Source organism: Oryctolagus cuniculus, chromosome 9, assembly GCF_051225735.1.
Source record: "Oryctolagus cuniculus isolate XC-2025 breed Fujian yellow rabbit chromosome 9, ASM5122573v1, whole genome shotgun sequence".
NCBI lineage: Eukaryota > Metazoa > Chordata > Mammalia > Lagomorpha > Leporidae > Oryctolagus > Oryctolagus cuniculus.
Genome location: NC_142875.1, coordinates 90833206 through 90860072, shown reverse-complemented (window position 1 = coordinate 90860072; position 26867 = coordinate 90833206). Strand labels below are relative to the sequence as shown.

The 26867-nt window shown below is 42.6% G+C and overlaps 2 protein-coding genes across 5 annotated transcripts in view; one reads left to right on the top strand and one right to left on the bottom strand.

Annotated features, from left to right (window-relative positions):
• Positions 1-24221, top strand: part of PSPC1 (paraspeckle component 1) — a 135824-nt gene extending 111603 nt beyond the window's left edge. Inside the window, exons 8-10 of one of the 3 annotated variants that reach the window (XR_016213375.1) lie at positions 4263-4403; positions 23137-23342; positions 23523-24221. The gene's annotated coding sequence lies outside the window, so the exon portion shown is untranslated. Of the gene's footprint in view, positions 1-4262; positions 8442-23136; positions 23343-23522 lie in introns of those variants that run through there. The other 2 variants (XR_016213374.1, XR_016213373.1) reach the window with 2 other exon arrangements.
• Positions 1-26867, bottom strand: part of MPHOSPH8 (M-phase phosphoprotein 8) — a 37796-nt gene that overhangs the window by 2667 nt on the left and 8262 nt on the right. Inside the window, exons 2-12 of one of the 2 annotated variants that reach the window (XM_008259952.5) lie at positions 24213-24368; positions 19992-20840; positions 16935-17034; positions 15321-15578; positions 11071-11196; positions 10171-10259; positions 8130-8270; positions 7344-7430; positions 5319-5473; positions 3347-3501; positions 270-397 (exon numbers count right to left, since the gene is read on the bottom strand). In XM_008259952.5, the coding sequence (XP_008258174.1) occupies positions 270-397; positions 3347-3501; positions 5319-5473; positions 7344-7430; positions 8130-8270; positions 10171-10259; positions 11071-11196; positions 15321-15578; positions 16935-17034; positions 19992-20840; positions 24213-24368 (2244 nt within the window). The remainder of the gene's footprint in view (positions 1-269; positions 398-3346; positions 3502-5318; positions 5474-7343; positions 7431-8129; positions 8271-10170; positions 10260-11070; positions 11197-15320; positions 15579-16934; positions 17035-19991; positions 20841-24212; positions 24369-26867) is intronic. The other variant, XR_011378893.2, reaches the window with a different exon arrangement.

The window sequence follows — 26867 nt, the reverse complement described above, 5'->3', positions numbered from 1 at the left end:
TATTAAAATGTACTTATACAAATAGATTAATTATGCACTAGAAGTCAGTATAATTATGACCAATGTTAAGCATAATATTTAAAATTGGACTATGTTTCCAATTTATATTTCTTGAGCCCTAAGAATTTATATTCAAAAAAACCAAACATTTAGAAACACTTAGAAAATTCAGGAAAATTTGGCTTTGAGTATGTCACTGGATCAATTATGGAATGAGTATTAATTGAAAATTAAGTGACCTATACTTCAGAAACTACTGAAAATCTTACCAGAAAAATAGGAAGTTGAAATTTATCATTTAGAACAACAGCTTGTACACTGCATGGTCCACAGAGCCGAGCAATAACTTCTTTACCCAGAAAGTTTGCATGGAAAATAAAGAGCAGGATACCAGAGCCTGAGTAGGGGAAATGGAAGGTTATTACCAGTGTGCCCTAAGCAGACCGGCTCACCCACCCACCCTGACTCCCAGTTTCTCTCAGTGTGTGTCTGTCACCTGGCGGTTTTCAAAGCCACAGCCATTTTCCTCCAAGTCCCTATGATAGCTCCTGAGAAAGACTTTGTGTAACTGTATCTAAAAGTTGCTGTCACAGCTGGTGTTGTGGCACAGCACATTATACCACTGCTTGGGATGCCTGCCCTCCCTTTGAGTGTTAGCATACAGTGTGAAACTTTATCCCAAATACATGAAATTCATCTTTTTTTTTAAGGTTTATTTATTCGAAAAGCAGAGTTATAGAGAGGCAGAGAGATTCTTCCATCTGCTGGTTCACTCTCCCAAATGGCTGTAATGGCTGGAGCTGAGCTGATCTGAATCCAGGAGCTTTTTCAGGGTCTACCACACGGGTGCAGGGGCCCAAGGGCTTGGGCCATCTTGTACTGCTTTCCTAGGCCATAGCACCTACCTGGACCAGAAGTGGAGCAGCTGGGACACAAACCAGTACCCATATGGGATGCCAGCACTGCAGGCGGTAGCTTTACCTGCCGTGCCAAGCGCCGGCCCCATGAAATTCATCTTTGAAAACAAAGTCATGTTAAAAATCTAGACTTTGGCCGGCATCGCGGCTTAATAGGCTAATCCTCCGCCTAGCGGCGCCAGCACACCGGGTTCTAGTCCCGGTCGGGGTGCCGGGTTCTGTCCCGGTTGCCCCTCTTCCAGGCTAGCTCTCTGCTATGGCCAGGGAGTGCAGTGGAGGATGGCCCAAGTGCTTGGGTCCTGCACCCGCATGGGAGACCAGGAGAAGCACCTGGCTCCGGCCTTCGGATCAGTGCGGTGCGCCGGCCGTGGCGGCCATTGGAGGGTGAATCAACGGCAAAGGAAGACCTTTCTCACTGTCCACTCTGCCTGTCAAAAAAAAAAAAAAAAAAAAAAAAAATCTAGACTTTGATCAAATAGTGATCTCGGCCAGTTATCAAGAAGAAACTTTGAGAGACCCCCCCAGGAAGAAAGGGTTCTTTCTTCTAGCTTGGCAATGCAACTTCCCTGCTGAGAGCACTAAGGATCACAGGAGAGCACAAGGATCAGGATGGAGGGACTGTCTTAACTGTCTTGCACTCAAACCTCACTATGAAAAAGCAAATGGAGTCCAAGGCTGGTTTTCCCAGAGTAGGCTGTTACAGGCCAGGCAGAGGAGCAGGTAGCCCAAATGGGGACTGGGGTCTACAGTAAAACCCAGAAGATTCTCTTCTTAAGGTCATGTTTGTATTTCTCCCAGTCAAAATGAGTTAGATCTAAGTTTGTTAGTCAGTTTTACTCTTGACCTAAATATTTGTATTTCATAGAAAGTGACATAAGGGACTCTAATTAAATTGCTAAGAGCTGTTTCACTATAATTTTCTTTCCAGCCAACAAGGCACAGTGGCACTCTGGGTTAAGCTGCCATTTGTGACACCAGCATCCATTTCTGATCCAGCTCCCTGCTAGTATGCCTGGAAAAGGAGTAACTACTTTGGCCCCTGGTAGGCTTGGATGGAGTTACAAACTCCAGCCATTTGGGGAGTGAACCAGGGATTTCTCTGTCTTCTTTTTTTTTTTTGTTTTTTTTTTTATAGGCAGAGTGGACAGTGAGAGAGAGAGACAGAGAGAAAGGTCTTCCTTTTCTGTTGGTTCACCCCTCAATGGCCACTGTGGCCGGCGCTGCAGGCGGAGGATTGGCCTATTGAGCCTCGGCGCCGGCCTTCTCTCTCTCTTAAAGATTTATTTATTCACTCCAAAAGCAGAGTTACAGAGAGGCAGAGAGAGGCCCTTCATCTGCTGGCCCAATCCCCAAATGGTCACAACAGCCAGAGCTGGGCTGATCCAAAGCCAGGAGCCTGGAGCCTCCTCCGGGTCCCCCACATGGGTGCAGAAGCCCGAGCACTTGGGCCATCTTCTGCTTTCCCAGCAGAGAGCTGGCCTGGAAGTGAAGCAGCTGGGACTCTAACCAGTGCCCATATGGTGGGCTTTACTGCTTCGCCACAATGCCTGCCCCCATGTTGTCTTCTCTTACTCTGCCTTTAAAATAAATACATCTTTGGCTGACAAAATTTTTTAACAGCCCCTGAGGAAGCCAAGGTCTGTATATGTAAAATGTCTGTGTGCTTGCTGCCTAAAGCTTTACCAAGGAGAATGCGGATACTCACAAGGGCTAGACCTCAGGGCGTCCTCTGAGGAAAATCCACTGGGTTGAGGATGACAGGGACAGGGCATCTTTTTCTAGCAAGATTTCATATAAATAAAACTTCTGGTAGATGCAGACATGGTACTCGTGTAGAATAAAATTGAGTAGGCCAGTTGTGCAAGGCACAGCAAGTAAGAGGTATTGTCAGCTGATATGCTTACTGCTGCTGGTGCTCACAACTGGAAGTGCACATGCACTATGTAAATAGTCCATGCAACAAATCAGGATTCTTTAATGCCAAGTTCACTAAACACCAAGGCTATTTTTTCTTTAATTAATATGTCACTTTCTTCACCAGAACAGTTGTGCTGTTTATTTTCTTCATTATTTCAAGGTAGAGTGATGGAGAGGGAGAAACAGAGACATCTTCCATCTGCTGCATCACTTACCAAATGCCTACAATAGCCAGGGCCCATAGCTCCAAAGCCAGGAGCTTGCAAGTCCATCTGGGTCTCTGGCATGGGTATCAGGAACCCAAGTGCTGGGCCCGCTATCTGGAAGCTGCATCAGAAGCAGAGCAGTCAGGACTCAAGGCAGGCAGTCTGATGGGGGACACGGGCATCCCGTGCAGCAGCTCAGCTCAGCTGCTGCACCATGCTAACGTTTGTTAGCATGCCCCTGCTAACTCTCGTTGTAATTATTTCCTTAGGTTTTGTGCAAAGAATGGGTCCTGTGTAGAGGCTTACCTTCTGGTATGTTCTGTGGGGGTTTATAATGGAAATCTGTGGAAAAATCTGGCCCCTCACAGAGCCGATGGCATGCTATTGGGAAAACAGGTTCTAGCAGAGCAAGGCGAGCTTCAAAATAATCCCTTATTGTCTCTTCAGCCACTCTTGAGAGTCTGATGAGACAGGACAGGAAAAATGGTTAATAACATTAGAAAAAGACCTCAGCTATCAATCATTAGACTGTTGAATACCAATGTGGCCTTCCCAGGTCAACCTTTGACAATCAAGGGGCTAGGCTGTGGTAGAGTGGACAGGTTATGGTGCTGCTTATGATGTCAGCATCCCATACTAGAGTGCCAGCTAGTATACTTCCCGCCTTCCTGCTAATGTGCCTGGGAAGGCAAGGCTTGGGTGTGTGAAACCCAGATGGAGTCCAAGGCTCCTGGACACTTTGCTATTATTGCCATTTGGGGAGTGAACCAGCTGATTGGAAGAGCAATTGATTGATCGATAGATCAATCTCTCCCTCTCTCCTCTGACACACTGCCTTTCAAATAAGCAAACTTGGGAAGGAAAAACAAAAAAGACTTGAACTCTGCCCTCACCTACTTACCTGCTCTGTTTCTCTATAGCACCTAGCATCTTACTGCTGTCCTCTCACTGAACCTGAAATTCCAAGAGGGCAAGTCTTCCTCGTGCTGTCTACATGACCCCAGCTGACTGCACAGAAAATCAGAAATTCTGATCCTCTGTCCTGGGCAAACCAGGAAGGCTGGTGGCTGACCTGGCTGGCTCTGTGTATAGGAGACTGGACAGGTGGCTTCCTAGAATTCTTCAGTACCACATGCCATGTGCCTGGTTGGAGGCTGGCAGTGCTTTTTTGGCCTTTGCCTTTTATGTCTCTTGTCTAAAATTTACCTTAATTTTTGCTTAGAATGTGGATGCTACGCCTGGAATTGGAGTAATCATCTTCTAGATATGAAGATCCAAGTCATTTCCTAAGTAAAGAAGACCAGGAGAGGAGAGTGGCCACTGCCCCCAGCTGGCCTACGCGAGGACTCCTGTCACATGAACAGTAAGCACCTGCCTAGAGTGAGCTACCATCTGTAATTTCTGAGCAATGTTGCCAAAAGAATCCTCAGGTAATTAAAAAACACTGAATCATCTGTGTTATTAAGTATGAACTTGTAATAGAATGAAGTCTAATTTAGAGAATAACTTGAATAAACTACAGTATATCCAGACAACAGAATATTAGTGTAAGTCATCAAGCCATGAAAAGCCATGGAAGGAACTTTATCTGCCTGTTCCTAGCAGAAAGAAACTAATCTGAGAAGCCCAAATAATCTCTCACTCCAGCTACTCTGGAAAGGGCAAAACTACGGAGATGGTTAAAACAAAAAATCAGTGATTGCCAGTGATTGCATGGAATACAGAGGATTCTTCAGGCAGTGAACTGCAGATGGCAATACATGTCAACATACACTCGCTAAGCCCACAGAATGTGCAACACCTCGAGGGAGCCCCACGCCAACTAGGAACTCTAGTGATGATGTGTCAGCATACGTTCTTGGATTGTCACAGATGTGCTGCAAGTGTGGGACACTCGAAAGACCTGCTGTATGTGTACCAAGAATGGGGCATTTGGGAAATCTCTATACCTTCCACTCAATTTTGCTATGAAACTAAAACTGCTGTACAGTCTATTAAGAAAAAAAAGTTTACACGGGTCTAAGAAAGTGTCTGTTAACCAAATAAGAGCGGACTTAAGATTTTTAAACATATTCCTAGATATACCAGTGTTCACTTTGAAATTTTCTAAGATTTTGATAATTTTGAACATCATTTAAATGCACTTAGTAAATTTGTGATCTGGGAACAGAAATCCATCAGGATTTGCACTTAATCTTTTCCTGAGAAGTTATATAGGCTATTCTGGTGTGTTCAAATAATCTGTGCCTTAACCATGGCACAGTCACCTCATACTTACGTCTCTAAGTGGTTCTTCAGCAAGTCATACACAAGCACGTTGTTGGACTGCTTTGCAAAATGCAGAGCACTATTTTGATGCTTTGACAAAATGTTGCAGTCTGCCCCGCATTCAATTACAAGTCGTACAATATCTGAATTTCCTCTTTTACAGGCCTAGGTCGGGGAGGGAAACAGCAATGATTATTTAACTGTGAACTATGATCCTACCAATCAGAGTTGGTCTCTTTCTCCATATACTCCTGGCAGTTCTCTGGGAAGGGGGAATGAGGAGGGGCAAGAAAACTTGGGGTCCGGCTTCTGCAGGTATTGTGGTTTGCTATACCAACCAGGTGTTGTGCTCCTTTTTATTCAGAGAATGGCACAGATCCTCTGTACTGTGTTTGATTAACTTCAGTGGCTGAATCTTCAAGAAATTCAAAAAGGATCTTTCAAATCCCAAGACAGACAAACACCAGGCCTTCCTGAGCCACCCTGTGCTGCTGCCCTTAGGGGGAGTTCCCAGTTCCTTTGTAGGCTGTGGACCCTGCCCCGTGCCCTTCTGGCTGCAGAGACGTGCAGGCATCTGCTATCCAGATGGACCTGGCGATGTTTGAGAGGAGACTCTGAGGAGCCCCCTTTTCTCCACACGGACACCAGTAACAGAATCAGATTTTTAAAAAGCCAAGCTCACTCTACTGAACGGTCAGCATTTCCGTGAACCAAAGTGAGTGAAGTTTACATTCCAAGTGTGGCCAGAGGTCAGGGGCAGGTGGTCTGGGCCTGCAGAACAGAATCAAAGACCAGACTGAGGGGCCGGCACTGTGGTGCAGTGGGTTAATCCTCTGCCTGCAGTGCCGGCATCCCATATGGGCGCCAGTTCTAGTCCCGGCTGCTCCTCCTCTTCTAACCCAGCTCTCTGCTTTGGCCTGGGAAAGCAGTAGAAGATGACCCAAGTATTTGGGCCCCTGTACCCATGTGAGAGACCTGGAGGAGGCTCCTGGCTTCGCATTGGCACAGCTCCAGCCAGTGCATCCATCTGGGAGTGAACCAGCGGATGCAAGATCTCTGTCTCTCCCTCTCACTCTCTGTAACTACCTCTTAAATAAATAAATAAAATCTTAAAAAAAAGAGACCAGACTGAGTGCCAGGCCTACTCTGCCTACTCATGACAGACTGGGACCTTACAGACATGCTCAAGGCAGGGGTGACAGAAAGCCGCCTTCCTGGGAAGAGACAGGAAGATGGACCTCTCCCAGCAGGGGTCTGCATCTCCTATGTCCTAACAGCACCTTAGGCCACGAACTGAGAGCTGCCACAGAGCAGGACTGAGCTGGGACTCAAGGGAAGCAAATGCAAAACTCACACAGGAAGGGGCGACAGCAATGTATGGGGCAGTGAGGGCTCCAACCTTCCATTCAAAATATCTGCAAGGTGGGCCTCTGGCTTCTCAATTAAGGTGCCAGTTAAGATCTGCATTCCATATCAGAAAAATGCATTTGTTCTTGGCTCCAGCTCCCTGCTAATGAGGACCAGACCCTAGAACAGTAATGATGGCTTAAGTGTTTAGGTTCCTACAACCCATGTGGGAAACCTGGATTAGGTTCCCAGCTCAGAGCTTTTTTCCCTCATCTCAGGCACATGGAAACTCCCTCTGCCTCTCAAATACATGAATAAATAATTATAGGTATCTGCAAACCAGCCTTTACTGCTGGCCAGCTCTCTTCCTGCTCTCGGGTCTCTGCATCTGCCAGAACTACGGTTTCCTGTCCTGCTCCAGTTCCTGACACACCCAACCCCAACCACCCACTGACCTGTGTGTCCTTTTAAGACACAGCCCTGGGCTCACTAGGCTGAGCTCAGAGGTACTTCTGTGCCTGCTCTAAATCATAGTACGGACCACACCCAGCCCTAAGGGCTGCTCTGTGGCCACCTCTTCTGCTTATCTGCCAGGTGCTGGGTTCCAGAGGCTGTCCTGTCCTCCACGCTGGGCCTGGCTGTGGCAAGTGCCCCATGATTCCCCACCGATAGTACACACAGGACTCACCTTCATGAGTGCAGTCTCACCACTGCTCTGCTGGACATTGACAAAAGCTCCGGCTTCCAAAAGAATAGCCACTGTTGTTAAAAAGTTCTATTAAAATAAACAAACCCACTTTTAAAATGCATATGAAATTTTTGTTCATCAGGAAAAATACTCAATAGTTTCCCAAGAGAGTGACTGCTGGCCAGTGTTCTCATATCCTAACGCCAGCAAGTACCACCTGAGGTTTGAACATAGCTCCTTTAAAAATATGTGGCATAGTAGGTGAAGCCTTCTCCTACAATACTGGCATCCCACATGGGCACCAGTTCAAGTCCCAGCTGCTCCACTTCCAGTCAATATCCCTGCTGATGGCCTGGGAAAGCAGCAGAAGATGGTCCAAGTTCTTGGGCCTCTGCACCCATGTAGGAGACCCAGAAGAAGCTCCTGGCTTTAGACTGGCCCAGCTCCTGTTGTTGCAACCATTTGGGAAATGAACCAGCAGACTCCTCTTTTTGTCTGTAACTCTGCATCTCAAATAAATAAATCTTTTAGAAACTATATTTCAAATCATGGACCAAAAGAAATACTGAATTTCAGTCAGAAAAGATGCTGAAATTATCTAAAACTGAAATTAATGTAGCTACTTCAGAGGCCTTTTCATGATAAATTAGTTGCAACTGGACCAATCACATTTTGGAAATTTGGTTACAAACTGGTCCTGATGATTAAAACCCCACCAAGGGCACCACACTTCACTATGGAATCACGTCACCGGGACGCTGACAGCAGAGCAGCCAAGTCACGGACCTTCTCCGCGGCGTGGATGAGGGCTGTGGTTCCGTTCTTCTGCCGCCCGTTCACTTTGGCTCCTTTGGTGATGAGGAGTCGCAGGAGGTCATCTTGCCCGCCTGCAGCAGCAAGCATGACCAGTGTCATCCCACTGGAATCCTTGGTTGGTTTCATTAAAGAGAAAAACTTGTTAATTTTCATTCAGAACAATTTCAGAACCAAGTCTTTTTACCTAAGATACTTCAATGTGAAATCACTAAAATGCATTGATTTAGGCATCTGCTTTGCTTTTTCATTACATTATCCTAATAAATAATCAGAAACTAAAAATGTTTGGACTGTTTTTTTATATGTTGAGAAATTTTTCAATATTCCTGTGTTAAGTTCTAAGGCATATCAACATGTTTGCAAGATATAAAATGAACAGTAAATTTTTTGGGAGCAAAGGTTCAAATTTTCTAACTAGAAAATCTAAAGCAAGTGGCTTCACAATGATCAGAGTTAAAGGAATTTCATTAAGAGGCAACACACAGTGAGAAGCAGCTATGGCCATATAAAAGTTAGAAAAGAGAGTGAAAAAAGACCCTAATAACCACAGTAAGATAACAAAATATCAGAAAACCTATAGGAATTCAAGCATACTTCAAAAAGTTTGTGGAGGGGCCAGCGCTGTGGCACAGTGGTTTAATCCTCCGCCTGCAGTGCTGGCATCCCATATAGGTGCCGGTTCTAGTCCCAGCTGCTGCTCCTCTTCCAATCTAGCTCTCTGCTGTGGCTTGGGAAAGCAGTAGATGGCCCAAGTGTGTGGGCTCCTGCACCCATGGGGGAGACCAGGAAGAGACACCTGGCTCCTGGCTTCAGATCAGCACAGCTCTGGCCTTTGCAGCCATCTGGGGAGTGAACCAGTGGAAGGAAGACCTTTGTCTCTGTCTCTCCCTCTCACTGTCTGTAACTCTACCTCTCAAATAAAATCGTTAAAAAAAAAAAAAAAAGTTTGTGGAGAACTTGAATTAAATTGGGTACAAAAATTTTGAAACCCCTGCTCCCCACCATGAAAAGCATTTTCCATGAATTTTGAAGTACCCTTGTACACTGAAAAGAAATAAGCAAGATCTCTCTGAAGAAAAAAACCCTTATTTAAAGATGAACAGCTGAGGGGCTTGTGCTATAGCGCAGCAGGTTAAGCCATGGCCTTCAGTGCCAGTATCCCACATGGGTACCGATGCTCTGCTTCTGATCCATCTCACTGCTAATGGCCTGGGAAAGCAGCAGAAGATGGTCCAAGTTCTTGGGCCTCTGCACCCACATGGGAGACCTGGAAGAAACTCCTGGCTCCTCGATTTAGCCTGGCCCACTCCCGGCCATTGCAGCCTCTCTCTCTGTCTGTCTCTTTCTCTCTCTCTCTCCCCCTCCCCCCACCAACTGTTTCAAATAAATAAGCCTTAAAAAATAATCAAAAAGATGAAGAGCTGAGCTATGTTCTATATGTAAGACAAGATATAAACTAATCTATATATTTCACGCAATTTTAATCAAAATCCCAACAATTTTTGAACTGTAATCACAAAAGACTAAACCTAATAAACCCCAAACAAAAGCCAAAATATGCTTTCTAAGCAAGACAAATAAGTGTCATTCATGAAAAAGGTCACTATCCTCTAAACAATACAGGACTAAAAACACAAAACTGAAAACTTACAAGAAAACTGAAAAATTAGGTATCACCATGAAAAAAGTCCTCATTAGAAACACAGGAAATTGCTGTCAATGGGCAATCACTCTAAGAAACACAAATAGGTACGTGGAGGAGGGAGCCACCCTCATTCCTTGATGTAGCAGAGGAAAGCTAGACAGGTCACAACTCCACCTGTGGTCATAGTGGAGCCTGGAATTACAGGGACTGAAGCTGTATGTTCATACTGTTCTACAGTGAAATTCAGATTTTATAAAGTAAACGTATTACTTCTGTAATTTAAAAAAGGAAATGAAAAGTAAAACTGAATTGTTAAAAAGAACTACTTTCTATCTTCCTTTCATGATATCTTCAAAGACATACTACCTCTTGGTCCAGGTTGTATTCTTCATTTGAATTAAGTGCAACCTTTACAGTAATATAATCCCCATTTTTCACAGCATCTCTCAACAAATCTAAAATCAAAGAGCAGAGAAATTAGGTTTTGTATTACCAGTTCTGAGAAAAGGATTTCTTTTTTTAACATTTAGTAAATTTCGAAAGTACAACTTTTGGAATATAGCGACTTATCCCCCCATAACCTCTCTCCTACCTGTAACCATCCCATCTCCCACTTCCTCTCCCATCTCATTCTTCATCAAGATTCATTTTCAATTATTTTTATATACAGAAGATCAACTTAGTATATATTAAGTAAAGATTTCATGAGTTTGCACCCACACAAATACACAAAGTATAAAGTACTGTTTGAAGACTGGTTTCACCGTGAATTCTCATAGTACAACACATTAAGGACAGAGATCCCACATGGGGAGTAAGTGCACAGTGACTCCCGTTGTTGATTTAACAAGTGTCACTTTTATTTATGACGTCAGTAATCACCCAAGGCTCTTGTCATGAGCTGCCAAGGCTATGGAAGCCTCTAGAGTTCACAAACTCCAACCTTATTTAGATACAAGGTCATAAGCAAAATGGAAGTTCTCTCCTCCCTTCAGAGAAAGGTACCTCCTTTGATGGCCCGTTCTTTCCACTGGGATCTCACTCACAATAATCTTTCATGTAGGTGATTTTTTTTTGCCACAGTGTCTTGGTTTTCCATGCCTGAGAAACTCTCATGGGCTTTTTAGCCAGATTGGAATGCCTTAAGGGCTGATTCTGAGGCCAGAGTACTGTTTAGGGCATCTGCCATTCTGAGTCTGCTGTGTATCCCGCTTCCCATGTTGGACTTTCTGAGAAAAGGATTTCTAAAACTTCAGAACTACTCACTACTTGGAATTGCATCTGCAATAGTGAAATTCTCATCTTCCCCATCAAGGTGCTTTTGAAAATCTTCCAATTTCATCCACTCCAACTGCAAGTCCATGCCCAAACTCAAAATCTGTTGCCTGCCATCTGGAACACACAATAGCCTTATTAACACATTTCTCAGGAGTGGAAAAAAAAAAAGAAGAAAAATGCTATTTATTAAATGTGTGGTGTCTTAACCAAAACCTTACTTCTAATAAGTCATTATAAAAATGGGTCTTTCCTTCTTTAAAAAAAATCTGAGAGGCAGAATGCAGGTCTCCTTCTTAGGTGGCAGGAACCCATCACCTGCTGTCTCCCAGGACAGGCATTAATAGGAAGATGGATCTGAGGAAGCAAAGCTGGGACTTGACCCCAGGCACATCAATGTGGGATACAAATGTCCCAAGCAACTTTTTTTTTTTTTTTTTTTTAAGGATTTATTTTATTTATTTGAAAGGCAGAGTTACAGAGAGAGGTAGAGACGGAGAGAGAGAGGTCTTCCATATGCTGGTTCACTCCCCAAATGGCTGCAACGCAAATGGCTGGGCCGGGGAGAAGCCAGAAGTCAAGAGCTTCTTCCAGGTCTCCCATGTGGGTACAGGGGCCCAAAAGCACTTGGGCCATCCTCCACTGCTTTCCCAGGTGCATTAGTGGGGAGCTAGATTGGAAGTAGAACAGCCAGGACTGGAACCGGCACCCATAGGGGATGCCAGCCTGCAGACCAGGGATTTAACCTGCAGTGCCACAGCACTGGCCCTACCAAGCAGCATCTTAAATACAGTCTCAAATGCCTACCTCAGTTGCTACAGTTTTATACAGTCAATTTTATTGTTACTGTAATAATTAGCTTTGGCTTTTCCTGAGTTTTCCACATAAATTTTAGAATTAGGATTCTGGTTGGAACTGCAGTGATGCCACTAAACAGTTTGAAGAAAATGACAGATTAGTAAAATTGTTTGCCTATTAGTAAAAATAGTATATATGTTGATTTTAGTGATTTTTAGGAAATCTTCATGATTTTTTCCATACAGGTCTTGTTTTACCTTTTATGAATAATATTCTTAGTAAATGTGCTGCTTTTGAAAATGCTTTTAATAAGTCTATTTGTTATTATGTAGAAATGTGTATGTAGATAGAAAATACTTGGACAACTGATTTTTGTGTATTTATCTTATATCCAGCCACCATGCTGAGCTTTCAGTATTTCTAATAATTTCTTCGTAGATTCTTTTGGATTAGTGGTGACACAAGGTATCCTTGTATTGGACTTGATCTAAGAAAAATGTTTCACCATTACAAAAGATGTTTGCTACAGGCTTAATGCTGTTTATCAACTCAAAGTTCTCTTTACTCATAGTTTCTAGACTCTGTCTTTTAAAAAAATTATTTATTTGAAAGGCAGAGTTACAGAGATGGGGGAAGAGAGAGATAGAGAGAAAATCTTCGATCTACTGGTCCATTCCCCAGATGGCTGCAAATGCCACTGCTGGGCCAGGCTGAAGCCAGAAGCCAAGAACTTCATCTGGGTCTCCTATATCGATGTTAGAGGCCCAAACACTTGGGCCATCTTCCCTTTCTTTTCCCAGGCTGTTAGTACAGAGCTGGATCAGAAGTGGAGCAGCCAGGGGCTGGCAGTTTTGCACAGTGAGTTAAAGCCCTGGTCTACAGCAATGGCATCCCTTATGGGTAGAAATTCAAGTCCCAGCTGCTCCACTTCCAATCCATCTCCTGCTAATGTGCCTGGAAAAATCAGTGGAGGATGACCCACGTGCTTGGGCCCCTGCACCCACATGGGAGACCTGGATGAACTCCTGGTTCCTGGCTTATGCCCAGCCCAGCCCCAGCCATTGTGGTCATTTGGGGAATGAACCAGCAGATGGAAGACCTCTGTCTCTCTGTTCCTCTAATTCTGACTTTCAAATAAAATAAATTAACTTAAAAAAAAAAAAAATGGGGTGCAGCACAGTGGGTTAAACTGCCACATGCAATGCAAGCATCCTATAATGAAGCACTAGTGTGAGTACTGCCTGCTCTGCTTCCTTTCTAGTCTCTGCTAATGTGCCTGGGAAAGCAGCAGAAGATGGCCAAAGTACTTGACCCTCTGCTACCCATGTGGGAGACCCAAATGGAGTTCTGGGTTCCCGGCCCCAGCCATCGTGGCTGTTTCAGGAGTGGACCAGTAGTTGAAGATCTTTCTGTCGCCTTCTGTCACACTCTTCCTTTTAAACTATAAATAAATGTACAAAAGAAAATAAAAATAAAAGCAAGAATGATATTCAGGGTCAGACATTTAGCCTAGCAGTTAAAGATGCCTGAATCCTATACTGGAGTATCTGGGTTCTAGCTCCTGACTCCAGCTCCCACTATTGTAGACCCTGGGAGGCAGCAGATGTAACTCAAGTAATTAGGTTCTTGCCACCCACATGTGAAACCTGGATTGCATTCCTAGCTCCTGGCTTTGGCTTAGCTCAGCCTCAGCTGTTAGTGGTCATTTGGGTAGCAAACCTACAAATGGGAGCTCTCCTTCTGAAATACTTTTTTTAAAAAATAAAGAAAAATGAAAGCCTAGACTAATAAACAGGTTTTTTAAAAAAAGTGCTATTAAATAACATTCACCTTGGGAATTGCTGTTGTGGTATAGCGGGTTAAGCCATCACCTGTGATACCAGCATCTCACATGGGTGTCAGTTCAAGTCCTGGATGTCCCACTTCTGGTCCAGTTCCCTGCTAATGGCCTCAGGAAAGCTGCAGAAGATGGCCCAGGTGGCAGATGAAGCTCTTCGTTTCTGGCTTTAGCCTGGCCCAGCACTGGCCATTGCAGCCATCTGGGGAGTGAACCAGCAGATGGAAGATTCTCTAACTTATTAGCCTTTCAAATAAATAAATAAATCTTAAAAAAAAAAACAAAAAACAAACAAAAAAAAACACAAAAAACTACTTCCACCAAAACAATTCCTAAGGAAAACCAAACTTGTTTGTAAGAGATTACAAAATGAAATAAACAAAAAGGAATCTGATTCAGTTTGCTATTGTCTGGGATCTGAATCCTTCAAAAAAGAAAGATTTATTTTATTTGAAAGGCAGAGTAACAGAGATCTTCCATCCATGGTTCATTTCCCGAATGGCTGCAACAGCTGTCAGGGGCCTGGGCCAGGCCAAGCCAGGAGCCTGGAACTCCATCTGGCTCTCCCATGTGGGTGGCAGGGGCCCAGGTACTTAGGGCATCTTCTGTTGTTTTCCCAGGCACAACAGCAGGGTAGAGCAGCAGGGACATGAGCCAGTACTCTTGGTATGGAGAACGTGACACTGCAGAGAGTGGCTTAACCTGGTGTGCCACATCGCAGGCCTCAAGCACCTGAATTTGTGAATTTGGCCTGTCATTTTCCTTCCATTCACAGTTTTTGTCTGGTATTAATGGTGTCAGAAAAAATTAATGTTGTATATTCTGAGGAAGATGTAGATTGGTAGCACTTGCACATAAAACCCTCTGGGCCTGGTGTTAAATTTGTGAAGCATTTCAATTACTATTTCATGCTAAGTTACAATTTTTCATTCAGTTTTGTGAAATTGCATTTTCTGGGAAAGTTCCCACTTTCAGTTTTCAATCTATCCCAAGAAACTCCCTATTGAATTTTTTCATTTGTACACAATATGCATGTGTTATTCTATTTGAAATACTGTTCCCCTCACCCATGCCAGAAACTCGTTAGTCTTTTCAATACAAAGTTTGATCCTATTAACATCTTTGGTTTATTCTGTCCTAGTTATAAATACCTAAGTACCCTTTTAGTTTCTACTCCCTACTGCCAGTCATTCTATATCAAGTCCTTCCCTTCTTCTCAGTTGATTCCAAAGCCCTCTGGACAGGGTTTACACTATAAATTTATTAATAAATACTATTTACTGTAAAGTTAAAAGGGCAAAATATATATATATATACACGTCTATGCTTGTAATAAATTTTTTGTGTGTAACTTTCTGAAATCTAGAAAGACATATAGGCTGGTGGCAATGAAAAGTCAGGTACAAAATCAGAAATCTTATACATTTGCTTGAGCAAATGTTAGCAACTCAGAAAATGTTTGATCCGGTGACCAAAGCCTTCAAAAATAGTTGCTTGGTCAAGATAAAAAAAAAAAGTCTTCTATTCCATTATTTTCTCATTTTGTGATCAGAATTACAAAAGAATGTACTGCACCATCCTTCAAAACTCTCCCACACAGACTCACCCAGGTTCTCGTCTGAGTGGCACACACTGTCCAAAACCTCTGGATCCCCTTCTGCTGCAATGTGTGCCCAAGTATCAGTTTCTTCTCTTGTATTCCTCCTCTCTTTCATTGACTGCTTGTTTTCCTTGGTTTTCTGGTCTTCTGTGGTTTTACAATCCAGTGGTAGTTCTTCTTTTTTCCGACTATTTTCAGGAACATCATTTTTTTCTTCTGGAGTTTTTTTAAATAAATCAAATGCAGTTTTAATTTCCTTAAATGCTGGTGAGAAAATTAAATTGATGGGAAGTTTGAGACACAAAAGAAAATATGGTAAGTGTTAAACATATTTTCTTAGCTTTTACTAAGACATATATATATATGTATATATACTTATAAAGCAAGATCAAGATTTACTATCAAAGTTACAAACCACTTCTACCAGTCTTTCTTCTGTCTGCTTAATATTTAAAATTGAGTCTTAATCAGTTGTTCTGAACACACCTAGCTGTGACACAGGCCTTCTGCAGATGACCCCAGTCATACCACCAACTTTCCTACTGCTGCCTGGCTACAACTGCCTGCTGGAGCTTGTACAATCAGAGCATTGCTGCAGCTGGTAAAATTCTACATGATGTCAATTTTAAACTAAAAATCAAAGTGGAAAAATGGCAAAACACTAGGCCTAGTGTAATAATTCAAAAAGAGAACAAAATTAAGAATAACTCTATTACAAAGTCTGGGTATACGGCAAATAGTTTCTATTAGCAGGGTGTCTTGAAAAACAGACTCCTTGCTAGTTCCACCATGAATGGGACAAGCAGTTCTATGTAAGGGTGTTTCATTCACAATTTGACATTGAAACAGAAGAAAAAGGTGACGAGCCAGGTCCAGTTCCATAGTATTTTGAATCTTCAATAACTCTGTTGAATGGTAGGTCCTTAAGATTTTGTTTTGAGCAGAGAGAGTCTTTAAAATACAGTCACCTGACACATGACCCATTGAAACAGCCACTGCTCCTTCTGAACTTCCATTACCTGCTATTATTGCCAAGCCCCTGTTAGGCTTAGAACAAAGCCTACTCTTAATATTACTTCAGTTAGATAGAGCACACAGGAGAAAGCCCAAGGGAAATTACCCACCCCTTAGAATCACTACTTCCAAGAGAACCTGTGCTTTAAGTACTTTTGGTCCATAAACTAAGTATTTATCTGCTGGAGCTCACTCAAACACTGTAACAGTGATATTTAAATGAAATACCTGTTCCAGTATTAACATGTATTTGGATTCTGAATTATCCTATCTTGAATTGACCCAAAATGCGTATTTGGTACTTACACAAATGACATTTTAAAAATACAAGTTTTATTTAGCACCCACTATAAAAGTCATATTTACTATTACTAATCCTGTCAAAAAAATTCTAATCCGTTCTAGTATCACACTGAAAAGGAGGAAGAACAAGTGAATAGGAAGAAAAAAATCTATTAAAGAAAGAATGTAAACTGTTATGTAACAAACTTACATAGCTGCTTAAAGTCTTCCGTGAACAAAACTCCCAGTTCTTAACAATGGTTAGACAGATACTTTTGCATAAAATGGCAAGATAAATGCTAAAACATTGGTATTTACACTCACTCTTTAATCCCTTTGGCTCTTTTCGGCTTTTCTCTTCCTTGTCTGAATCATGCCTTTTTTGATATTTTTCTTTGGGTTCATTTTTTTGGGTCTCTTTCTCCTGAAAAAGATGTATTTAAGATCCAAAACAGGAATAGATGAGGACTACTTGTAGAAGTCTTTATTTAGTGAAGGACTAAGCCTGTGACTACAAAATAAAAATTATGTTATTGTGTATATGAAATGCATGAACCTGCTTTCTTAATATAAATTTTTAAGAACTTTTTAATAACTTTATAAGCAAAAAAAAAAATGTATGAACAGCTGAACTCTATATTTGAAAACTAAACTAAAGGTCTCTAATGGCATCAATGATTGCCTTTCTGTAGTATGGCTCATGATCACTGGTCATTTGTGACTTTAACTGCTTCCACAATTAGGATTATTCTTTACCATAAGATGATTTACAGACCATCTAATTGAAAACCCAAAACCAGTTACCCTACTCTCTTTTAGGAATTTTATGACCAGCGACCAGCATGGTGGTGCAGTGGGTTAAAGCCCCAGCTTGCAGCCCTGGCATCCCATATGGGCCCTCGTTCAAGTCCCAGCCGCCTCACTTATGATCCAGCTCCCTGTTAATGTGCCTAGAAAAGCAGTGGAGAATGGCCCAAGTCCTTGGGCCCCTGCACCCATGTGGGAGACCTGGAAGGAGCTCCTGGCTCCTGGCTTCGGATTGGCTCAGCTCCAGCTGTTGTAACCATTTAGGGAGTGAACCAGTGGATGGAAGACCTTTCTCTCTCTCTCCTTCTCTCAGTAACTCTTTCAAATAAATAAAATAAATCTTTAATTAGAAAAAAAGAATTTCACTATCAAAAACATTATAAAGATAAAACTGATTGTAAAAAAATAAAAAAAATTCCACCTATTCTTATCAACCAAGTAAAGTATGAGTATTTTATTTCTCTATCTTCCCCTTTCTGATCCTCACATATTCATTCTTTATTTACACTGCAGAGTTTACATGACTGTGTTCATATGTATGCATGGCTTTCTTCAATCACATTTTCTAAATGTTCCCATTTGCTACACTGACCTCATAATTAGTGTTCCAATGGCTATAAACCATTTTCCTCCATGGCTAAACAAATTGCTATCAGTTTTTCACCAGTGAAGACAATACTGCCCTAAGTATCTTTTTATACATAGCTTTATAGGCCTTTAAAAAAAGACTTCCTTAAGATAAATTCTAGAAAATGTGAATAATGGGGCCAGTGTTGTGGTGTGGCAGGTTAAGCCACTGCCTGCAACACCAGCATCCCATATGAGCAAAGGTTTGAATCTCGGCTGCTACACTTCTGATCCAGGTACCTGCTAATGTGCCTGGGAAAGCAGAAGAGAGCCCAAATGCTTGGGCTCATGTACCCACATGAGAGACCTGGTTGGAGTACCAGGCTCCTGACTTTAGCCAGTCCTAACTGTTGTAGCCATTTGGGGAGTGAACCAGTAGATGGAAGATCACTGTCTCTTTCTCTTTCTGCCTTTCAGATAAATGTCAGTCTTAAAAAGAAAGAAAGAAAAGTGTGAATAATGGATGAAAAGTTAAACTGATCTTTTTATAGCCCTCGACAAATACTGAATATACACCTACTTTCATAATTTGCAAAATATTTTCATTTTGAAAAACTCATGTAAAAATAATGGGATGAACTGTATATTAAATATGGTTTATAAGAATTAAAAGACTTGTGGGTGGGTATTGTGGTGCAGTGCTTTAAGTCACTACTTGGGGGGGGGGCATTGTGGCATAGGGGGTAAAGCTACCACCTGCAGCACCAGCATCTACATTGGTGCTGGTTCGAGTCCTGGCTGCTTTACTTCCGATCTAGTTCTCTGCTATAGCCTAGGAAAGCAGTAGAAGATGGCCCAAGTCTTTGGGCCCTGGCACCTGTGTGGGAGTCCTAGAAGAAGCTTCAGGCTCCTGGCTTTGGACTGGCCCAGCTCTGGCTGTTGCGGCCAGCTGGGGAGTGAATCAGCCAATGGAAGACCTCTCTCTTGCTCTGTCTCTGCCTCTCTATAACTTGTCTTTCAAATAAATGAACAAATCTAAAAATAAAAGTCATTGCTTGGGATGCCAACACCCATATGGGAGTGCTGGTTTGAGTCTCAGTTATTCCACTCTTATTCAGCTTCCTGCTAATCTATTCTGGGAGATAGCAGATGATGGCTTCAGTGCTTGGGCCCCTGCCAACCACATGAGACACCTGAATGCAGTTCCTGGCTCTGGCATCAGCCTGACCTATCCCTGACTGTTGCGGGCTTAGGAAGTAAACCAGCAGATGAATTCTGCCTTTCTTTTCCTTTTTTAAATTTTTTTTGACAGAGTTATAGACAGTGAGAGAGAGAAGACAGGGAGAAAGGTCTTCCTTCCGTTGGTTCACCCCCCAAATGGCCGCTATGGCCAGAACTGCGCCGATCCAAAGCCAGAAGCCAGGTGCTTCTTCTCGTTGTCTCAAGCGAGTGCAGGGACCCAAGCACTTGGGCCATCCTCCGCTGCCCTCCCGGGCCACAGCAGAGAGCTGGACTGGAAGAGGAGCAATGGGGACTAGAACCTGGCGCCCATGTGGGATGCCAGCGCTGCAGGCGGAGGATTAACCAAGTGAGCCACGGCACCAGCCCCTCTTCTGCCTTTCAAGTACGTGAAAATAATAAATTAGTAAACATTTAAAAATGTTAAAAGACTTAAAGTAAACGTTCTTAAGAGGGAAAAATACCAAATAGGATATGAAAAGCTGATAGGCTTCACTGACAATGCTATTATCTGAATACCTCTAAAAAAAATCTGACTTCTGTTCACAAATTAACCTTTAATTTTCTCATAATTACTAAAAACAAAGTTGAAGACTCAGAGATAACGTGGGAGCCACAAGGCTAGAAGAGCTTCAGCACTTAGTGAGTAGAAGGAGTAGCAATGCTAATCCCTGAAGAAACACTGTCCGAACTGCGCCTTTTCTTACTGGTGCCTGCGCCAGTCGCTGGCAGTCCTTCTGGACTCTCGGGTTTCCCTGTGACCCTTACCTCCTCAGCAGAGTCGGAGGATCTGAGGCCTCTCTCCTCCTCGGCTAACCGTGAAGTCTTGTGAGTCTGGGCAGACACAGGTGTCAGTCTGTCCAACTCTGTGGTACTTCTGCCCTTGTCTTGATTCTTTGGCTTTTTAGGAAGGGTTTTCTTCTCGGAGAAAACACTCTTGTTTTCTAGCTTCTTGCTCTCTTTCGGATCCTCAGTCTTCCTTGGTTTCTTTTTTTTCCTTCTGCTTCTATTATCAGTATCCTCCTCAGCACTTAAAGTGCCATCTACCTGTTTCTCAAAAACAATCTCCTGTACTCCATCCTGCCCCCCTGCATCTTTTGCGTTTTTATTATTTTGTTCCTCATCTCTGTTGTCAGAAACTAACTCTTCATTGTTGTCTTCCTGAAGAGGAGAATCATTAATTACAATCGACTCAGACTCAGACAGAGATTCAACAGATTTCTCTTTTTTTGTTTTTCTGTTTTCTTTGGGATCCTCTCTTATTTTAGTCTTTAAATCTCTCATTTCACCTTTTTTAACCTTTTTTAATTCCTTAGTTTCCTTTATTTCATCTTTCTTTGCCTTTTTAGGTTCTTTTAATTCTTCTTTGGCTTCCAAAATTCTTTTCTTTGTCCTTAAATCAAAAACTAAACTTTCGGAGGAACTCTCCAGATCTGGTTTGGATTTATCTTTTAGTTTCCCAGTCTTTGCTTTTTTCTTTTTCAGATCCTCTGGGCTTTTTTCTTCTCTCTGCCTTAACTTTTTCTTTTTCTTCCTTGGGGAAGTGTCTTCTTTTGTCTCACTCTGCTGATCGCTATCGGAGTTTGCCTCAAATATGTCATTATTTAATGACAGTCTCTATAAAACACAAAAGGTTAAAATACTCATTAGTAATTTTAATACTCATTAATAATTGTAAAGATTGTGAGAAACAGTAAGTGAAATATGCATACTTTTCTCCTCCAACCAGAGTCTCAGCCCCTCGGAATTACTTACCTAAACTGAAGATTATGCACATACTTGGTGCTGGTGATGAGTGTCAATTTAAAAAGCACACAGACAGAACAGACAATGTCCATGCTCTGAAGATTCTAACGGAAGCAGGAGTGAACAGTAATATTTTCATGCATAGTGGGTTGTACATGATTTAAACGTCAACATCTCATATAAAGAAAGTAATTTTTACTTTATTACTAATGAAGTAGTAACCAAAACTCAAAAAATAGATGTGTTTTTAAAGACCTTGGATCCAAGAATACTCTTAAACTTTGCTATTACATTTCATAAATATGCATGGTACAAATAAGATTGTATATAAATCTTACTTCTCCAACTGATTTGATTTCTGTTAGATAAGCTCTCATAGTTGCTATGGACAATATATTTTCCTATTCTAAAATTTAAAATGAAACTTAATGATAAAATATTTGTGTAGCCAAAAACACTACACATTTCCCCAAATTGTCTTGGGAGTAGAAAGAAGGAAGAGAAAAGCTAGGTATACTTTTTTTTTTTTCGAACAATATTTATTTATTGATTTGAAAGACAGAGTTAGAGAGGTGTGGACACAGAGAGAGTGAGAGAGAGAGGTCTTCCATCTGTTGGTTTACTCCCCAAATGGTTGCAAGGGCCAGTTGGGCTGATTTGAAGCCAGGAGCTTCTTCTGGGTCTTCTTCCATGCAGGTACAGAGGCCCAAAGACATGGGCCATCTTCTACTGCTTTCCCAGACCATAGCAGAGAGCTGGATTGGAAGTGGAGCAGCTGGGACTTGAGGCAGGGCCCTATGGGAAGCGTGCATTGCAGGCAGAGGCTTAGCCCACTATGCCACAGCGCTGGCCTCAAGGTATACTTTTTTTTTTTTTTTTTTTTTTTGACAGGCAGAGTTAGACATTGAGAGAGAGAGACAGAGACAAAGGTCTTCCTTCCATTAGTTCACCCCCCCAAATGGCTGCTACAGCAGGCATGCTGCGCCAATCTGAAGCTAGGAGCCACGTGCTTCTTCCTGGTCTCCCATGCAGGTGCAGGGCCCAAGCACTTGGGCCATCCTCCACTGCCTTCCCGGGCCACAGCAGAGAGCTAGACTGGAAGAGGAGCACAGGGTCAGAACCTGGCGCCCCAACTGGGAATAGAACCCGGGGTACCAGCACCGCAGGTGGAGGATTAGCCAAGTGAGCCGTGGCACCAGCCTAAAAATGAATCTTAATGAAGAATGGAATGGGAGAGGGAGTAGGAGATGGGATGGTTTGCGGGTGGGAGGGTGGCTATGGAGGGAAAAGCCGCTATAATCCAAAAGTTGTACTTTATTTTTTTTTTAAAGATTTATTTATTTATTTGAAAGAGTTACACAGAGAGAGGAGAGAGAGAGGGAGGGAGGCAGGGAGATGGAGAAGGAGAGAGAGTGAGGGCTTCCATTCGATGGTTCACTCCCCAGTTGGCCACAACAGCCGAAGCTGTGCCAATCTGAAGCCAGGAGCCAGGAGCTTCTTCTGGGTCTCTCATTTGGGTGCAGGGCCCAAGGACTCGGGCCATCTTCTACTGCTTTCTCAGGCTACCACAGAGAGCTGAATCAGAAGTGGAGCAGCCAGGTCTGGAACCAGCGCCCATATGGGATGCCGGTGCTTCAGACTAGCTGCTTCAGACCAGGGCGTTAACCTGCTGTACCACAGCGCCAGTCCCCAAAAGTTGTACTTTCGAAATTTATATTTATTAAATAAAAGTTTTCTAAAAAAAAGTATGCTGGAGAACCCCAAACTACAAACAGGGGAGGAAACCACCAAGAGCTGTAAGAGCTGTGTGACACTGATATGGAAACAAGGAAGCAGAGGACGTGATCACCAAGCGGGGAAGAATCAATGAAGAGCCTGGCAGTTCTTTCTGAGAAGAGCAGCTGACCTGTGAGGAGCCCTGTGGGGGGGTGCTGGAGGTGCTGAAGTTGGTGCCCTCTGACTGACTATGAACTTCCACTGCTGGCTCCCTCTCAGGACTTCCCTAACTACACTGCACAAGGAAGAAAACAGCTAGGATTAGATTTTTCTGGACAGGAAAAAAGAAATACAAGATTCAGATGTACAGGGAGCAGGGGAGGAGGGGGTGTGTATAGAGAGCCAGAAAAAGCCTTACAAAGGCTATATTTTTTTAACTTTTTATAAACAGAAAAAAGGAGGCTGCTCAGGAGCCGTGACAGTAAGGAAATTATCCTGTTCACCCTGCCGCCCAGAACTTCAGGAGGAGCCATCCCACATAAGTACAAGAGCAGGAAATGATTACAGTACAAACACAAACAAACCTGCAAAGCAACAGTCATCAAGAAGCAACAGGCAGTTCATCCTACTTCAAAACGGCTTTTAGAAATCTAGAAGGTAAGTTTATTTTGGTGCAAAATATTTGAAAATCCATGCATAGTATTTTTTCCCCATAATGCTCATCTTTCATGAATTTCTTCACATATGCTCTTATTTATTGTGTACCTCAACAGGAATAGATGAGGAGATGAACAATGCAGTTTTCTTTTCCTAACTCTTAATTTTCTGTACCTACAGTGAAAAGAATTACCAAAAGCTCATGAATGAAAAAGCTTTTCTTCCAGAGGGGGACAAGCCACAATCAGTTTTATTTTTGCTATATTCCTGTCTACTGACATTACTTCAATGATTAGGCCAAAGAATCAATGTGGTGCGAATATCAGAATACTTGAGGAGTGACAGAATGGCCCAAGTACTTCAGTTCTTGCGATCTATCTATGTGGAAGACGCAGATAGAGTCCTGGCTCCTGCCTTCAGCCTGGCCCAGCTCAGGCTGTTGCAAGCATTTGGGGAGTGAACCAGTGGACGAAAGAGAAAGATCTCTCTGTCACTGTGCTTTTTAGACAAACATACATTATGGACAAACAACTTAAGTTTTGACACACTTCGTTTTTGTTTTTGTTTTTTTAATTTTCATTTTGCTCTTAACTATTAACCGGCTCAATTATTAACCAGTTCTCATGTTTAAACTAGATACTTGTGAACTGGAATTATAGGTTGAGTACAGAAAGCAAATATGGCCAAAAAAAAAAAAAAAAAAAAATCACAGAAAGCACTGAATGAAAACCAGCTGGTTATATGGAATTGATAATAAGGAATATTGTGTGTTATTTGTAAACTGTTTAGTATATATACTTTGTGTAGTGAAATTTAGAATGAACTCATGTACTTAAAAACAAAGAAGAAATATGAGATAAAACATGATACCTGAATATCCTTCTTGACTGTTCGGGCTTTGTTCTCCGCAACTTTCTTTCTGAATTCAAGAAGAACTTCTTTACAGTCCTCCAGGTGAATCTCAGGCTCCCACGTGTCATCATCTGAGGTATATCCTTTCCATCGAACTTTGTAAAGGATTTTACCCTGTTGTATAAATTTAAAACAGGCAAACAAAGCATATTACTGACTTGATTAAATTTCTCCAAACATAGAACTCCTGAGAATATATGAAAGAACTGGAAAACTGCTTCTAAATGGAAATCCGAATCATATTATAAAGTGGGTTCATCTCCTGACACAAGTGGCTTTTGAAAACACAGCATTCCTAATATACTTTTCAAAAACTGAAGACTGGGGCCGGCACTGTGGTGCAGTTTGTTAATCCTCTGCCTGCAGTGCCGACATCCCACATGGGCACTGGTTCTTGTCCCGGCTGTGTGTGCGTGTGTGTGCATGTGTGTCTTAAATAAATTTTAAAAAATAAGCTAGGGGCTGGCGCTGTGGCGTAGTGGGTAAAGCCACCACCTGCAGTGCCAGCCAGCATCCTATATGGGCGCCGGTTCGAGTCCCGGCTGCTCCACTTCTGATCCAGTTCTCTGCCATGGCCTGGAAAAACAGAAGATGGCCCAAGTCCTTGGGTCCCTGCACCGGCATAGGAGACCCGGAAGAAGCTCCTGGCTCCTGGCTCCAGATCAGTGTAGCTCTGGCTGTTGCGGCCAACTGGGGAGTAAACCAGTGGATGGAAGACCTCTTTCTCTCTCTCTCTCTCTGCCTCTCCTTCTTTCTCTGTGTAACTCTGACTTTCAAATAAATAAATCTTTAAAAAAAAAAAAAAAAAAAGTAAGCTAAAGCCATGAAATCTTAAAACACAGGAACAGATTTTTGTCTTTGGCAACAGATTCCCGAATATTGCACCAAAAACCCAAACTAAAGAAAAATAAACCATATTTAATAAAAATTAACTTGTGCATTAAGAACATTACCAATAGAGTGAAAAGACAACTGACAAAATGGGAGAAAATATTTACCAATGACCTATTTAGTAAGAGATTAATATCTAAAACACAGAAGCAACTCCTACAACTCACAAACAAGACAAAACAATTCACTTAAAAATGGGTAAGGGGCCGGTGCCGCGGCTCAGTAGGCTAATCCTCCACCTTGCGGCGCCGGCACACCGGGTTCTAGTCCTGGTCGGGGCGCCGGATTCTGTCCCGGTTGCCCCTCTTCCAGGCCAGCTCTCTGCTGTGGCCAGGGAGTGCAGTGGAGGATGGCCCAAGTGCTTGGGCCCTGCACCCCACGGGAGACCAGGATAAGTACCTGGCTCCTGCCTTTGGATAGGCGCAGCACGCGGGCCGCAGCACACCGGCCGCGGCAGCCATTGGAGGGTGAACCAACGGCAAAGGAAGACCTTTCTCTCTGTCTCTCTCTCTGTCCACTATGCCTGTCAAAAAAAATAAAAAATAAAAATGGGTAAGGGACTTGAACAGGTGTTTCTCCAAATAAAACATACAAATCATTAACAAGTATATGAAAAGAATGTTCAATATTACTAGTCCCTAAGAAATACAAATCATAACTACAAAATGAGAAAATAACAAATACTGATGAGAATGTAAACAAACTGGAACCTTCTTATACTGGTGTTGGGAATATAAAATGATACAGCTACTATGGAAAGCAGTTAGATAGTTCCTCAAAAAGCTAAACACAGAGTCAATCACCCTATTACCCAGCAATTCCACAAGTAGAAACAGTTGGCCCTTAGTATCTCTGGGTTCTGCATGCATGGATTCAACCAATCTCAGGTCAAAAATATCTGGGGGAAAAATGCACTGTTAGTACATATACAGACTACATACACAGACTTTCCTATCATTATTCCTTTAATAATACAGTGTAACAACTACTTACATGGCACTTACACTGTATTAGGTATTGTAAGTCATACAGATGTGATTTAAAGCATACAGGAGGATGTCAGTAAATTTAAATGCAAATACTGTATCATTTCCATTAAGGCACTGGACTAAGGTATCTGGGTAGAAGGTGGAAGTGTCCTGGAACCAATACCCCACAGATACCTAGAATGACTGTGTATACCCAAAAGAATAGAGAACAGCAACTTAAACAGACATCTGTACACCAATGTTCATTACAGCATTATTCACAGTAGCCAAAAAGTGGAAACAACTTAAGTGTTCATCAGTGATAAATGGATAAGACATAGTGCACACATACAATGGAATATTATGCAACCTGAAAAAGGAAATCCTGACATGCTACCACATGGATCAATCATTTTTAAAAAGATTTATTTATTTGAAAGTCAGGGGCCGGCACTGTGGCGTAGCGGGTAAAGCCACCACCTGCAATGCCAGCATCCCATATGGGCGCCAGTTCAAGTTCTGACTGCGTCACTTCCAATCCAGCTCTCTGCTATGACCTGGGAAAGCAGATGGCCCAAGTCCTTGGGCGCCTGCACCCATGTGGGAGATCAGAAGCAGCTCCTGGCTCCTGGCTTCGCATCAGCTCAGCTTTGGCCATTGCAGCCAACTGGGGAGTGAACCAGCAGATAGAAGACCTCTCTCTGCCTCTCCTTCTCTGTGTAACTCGCATACCAATAGAGCCCTGGTCTACTGG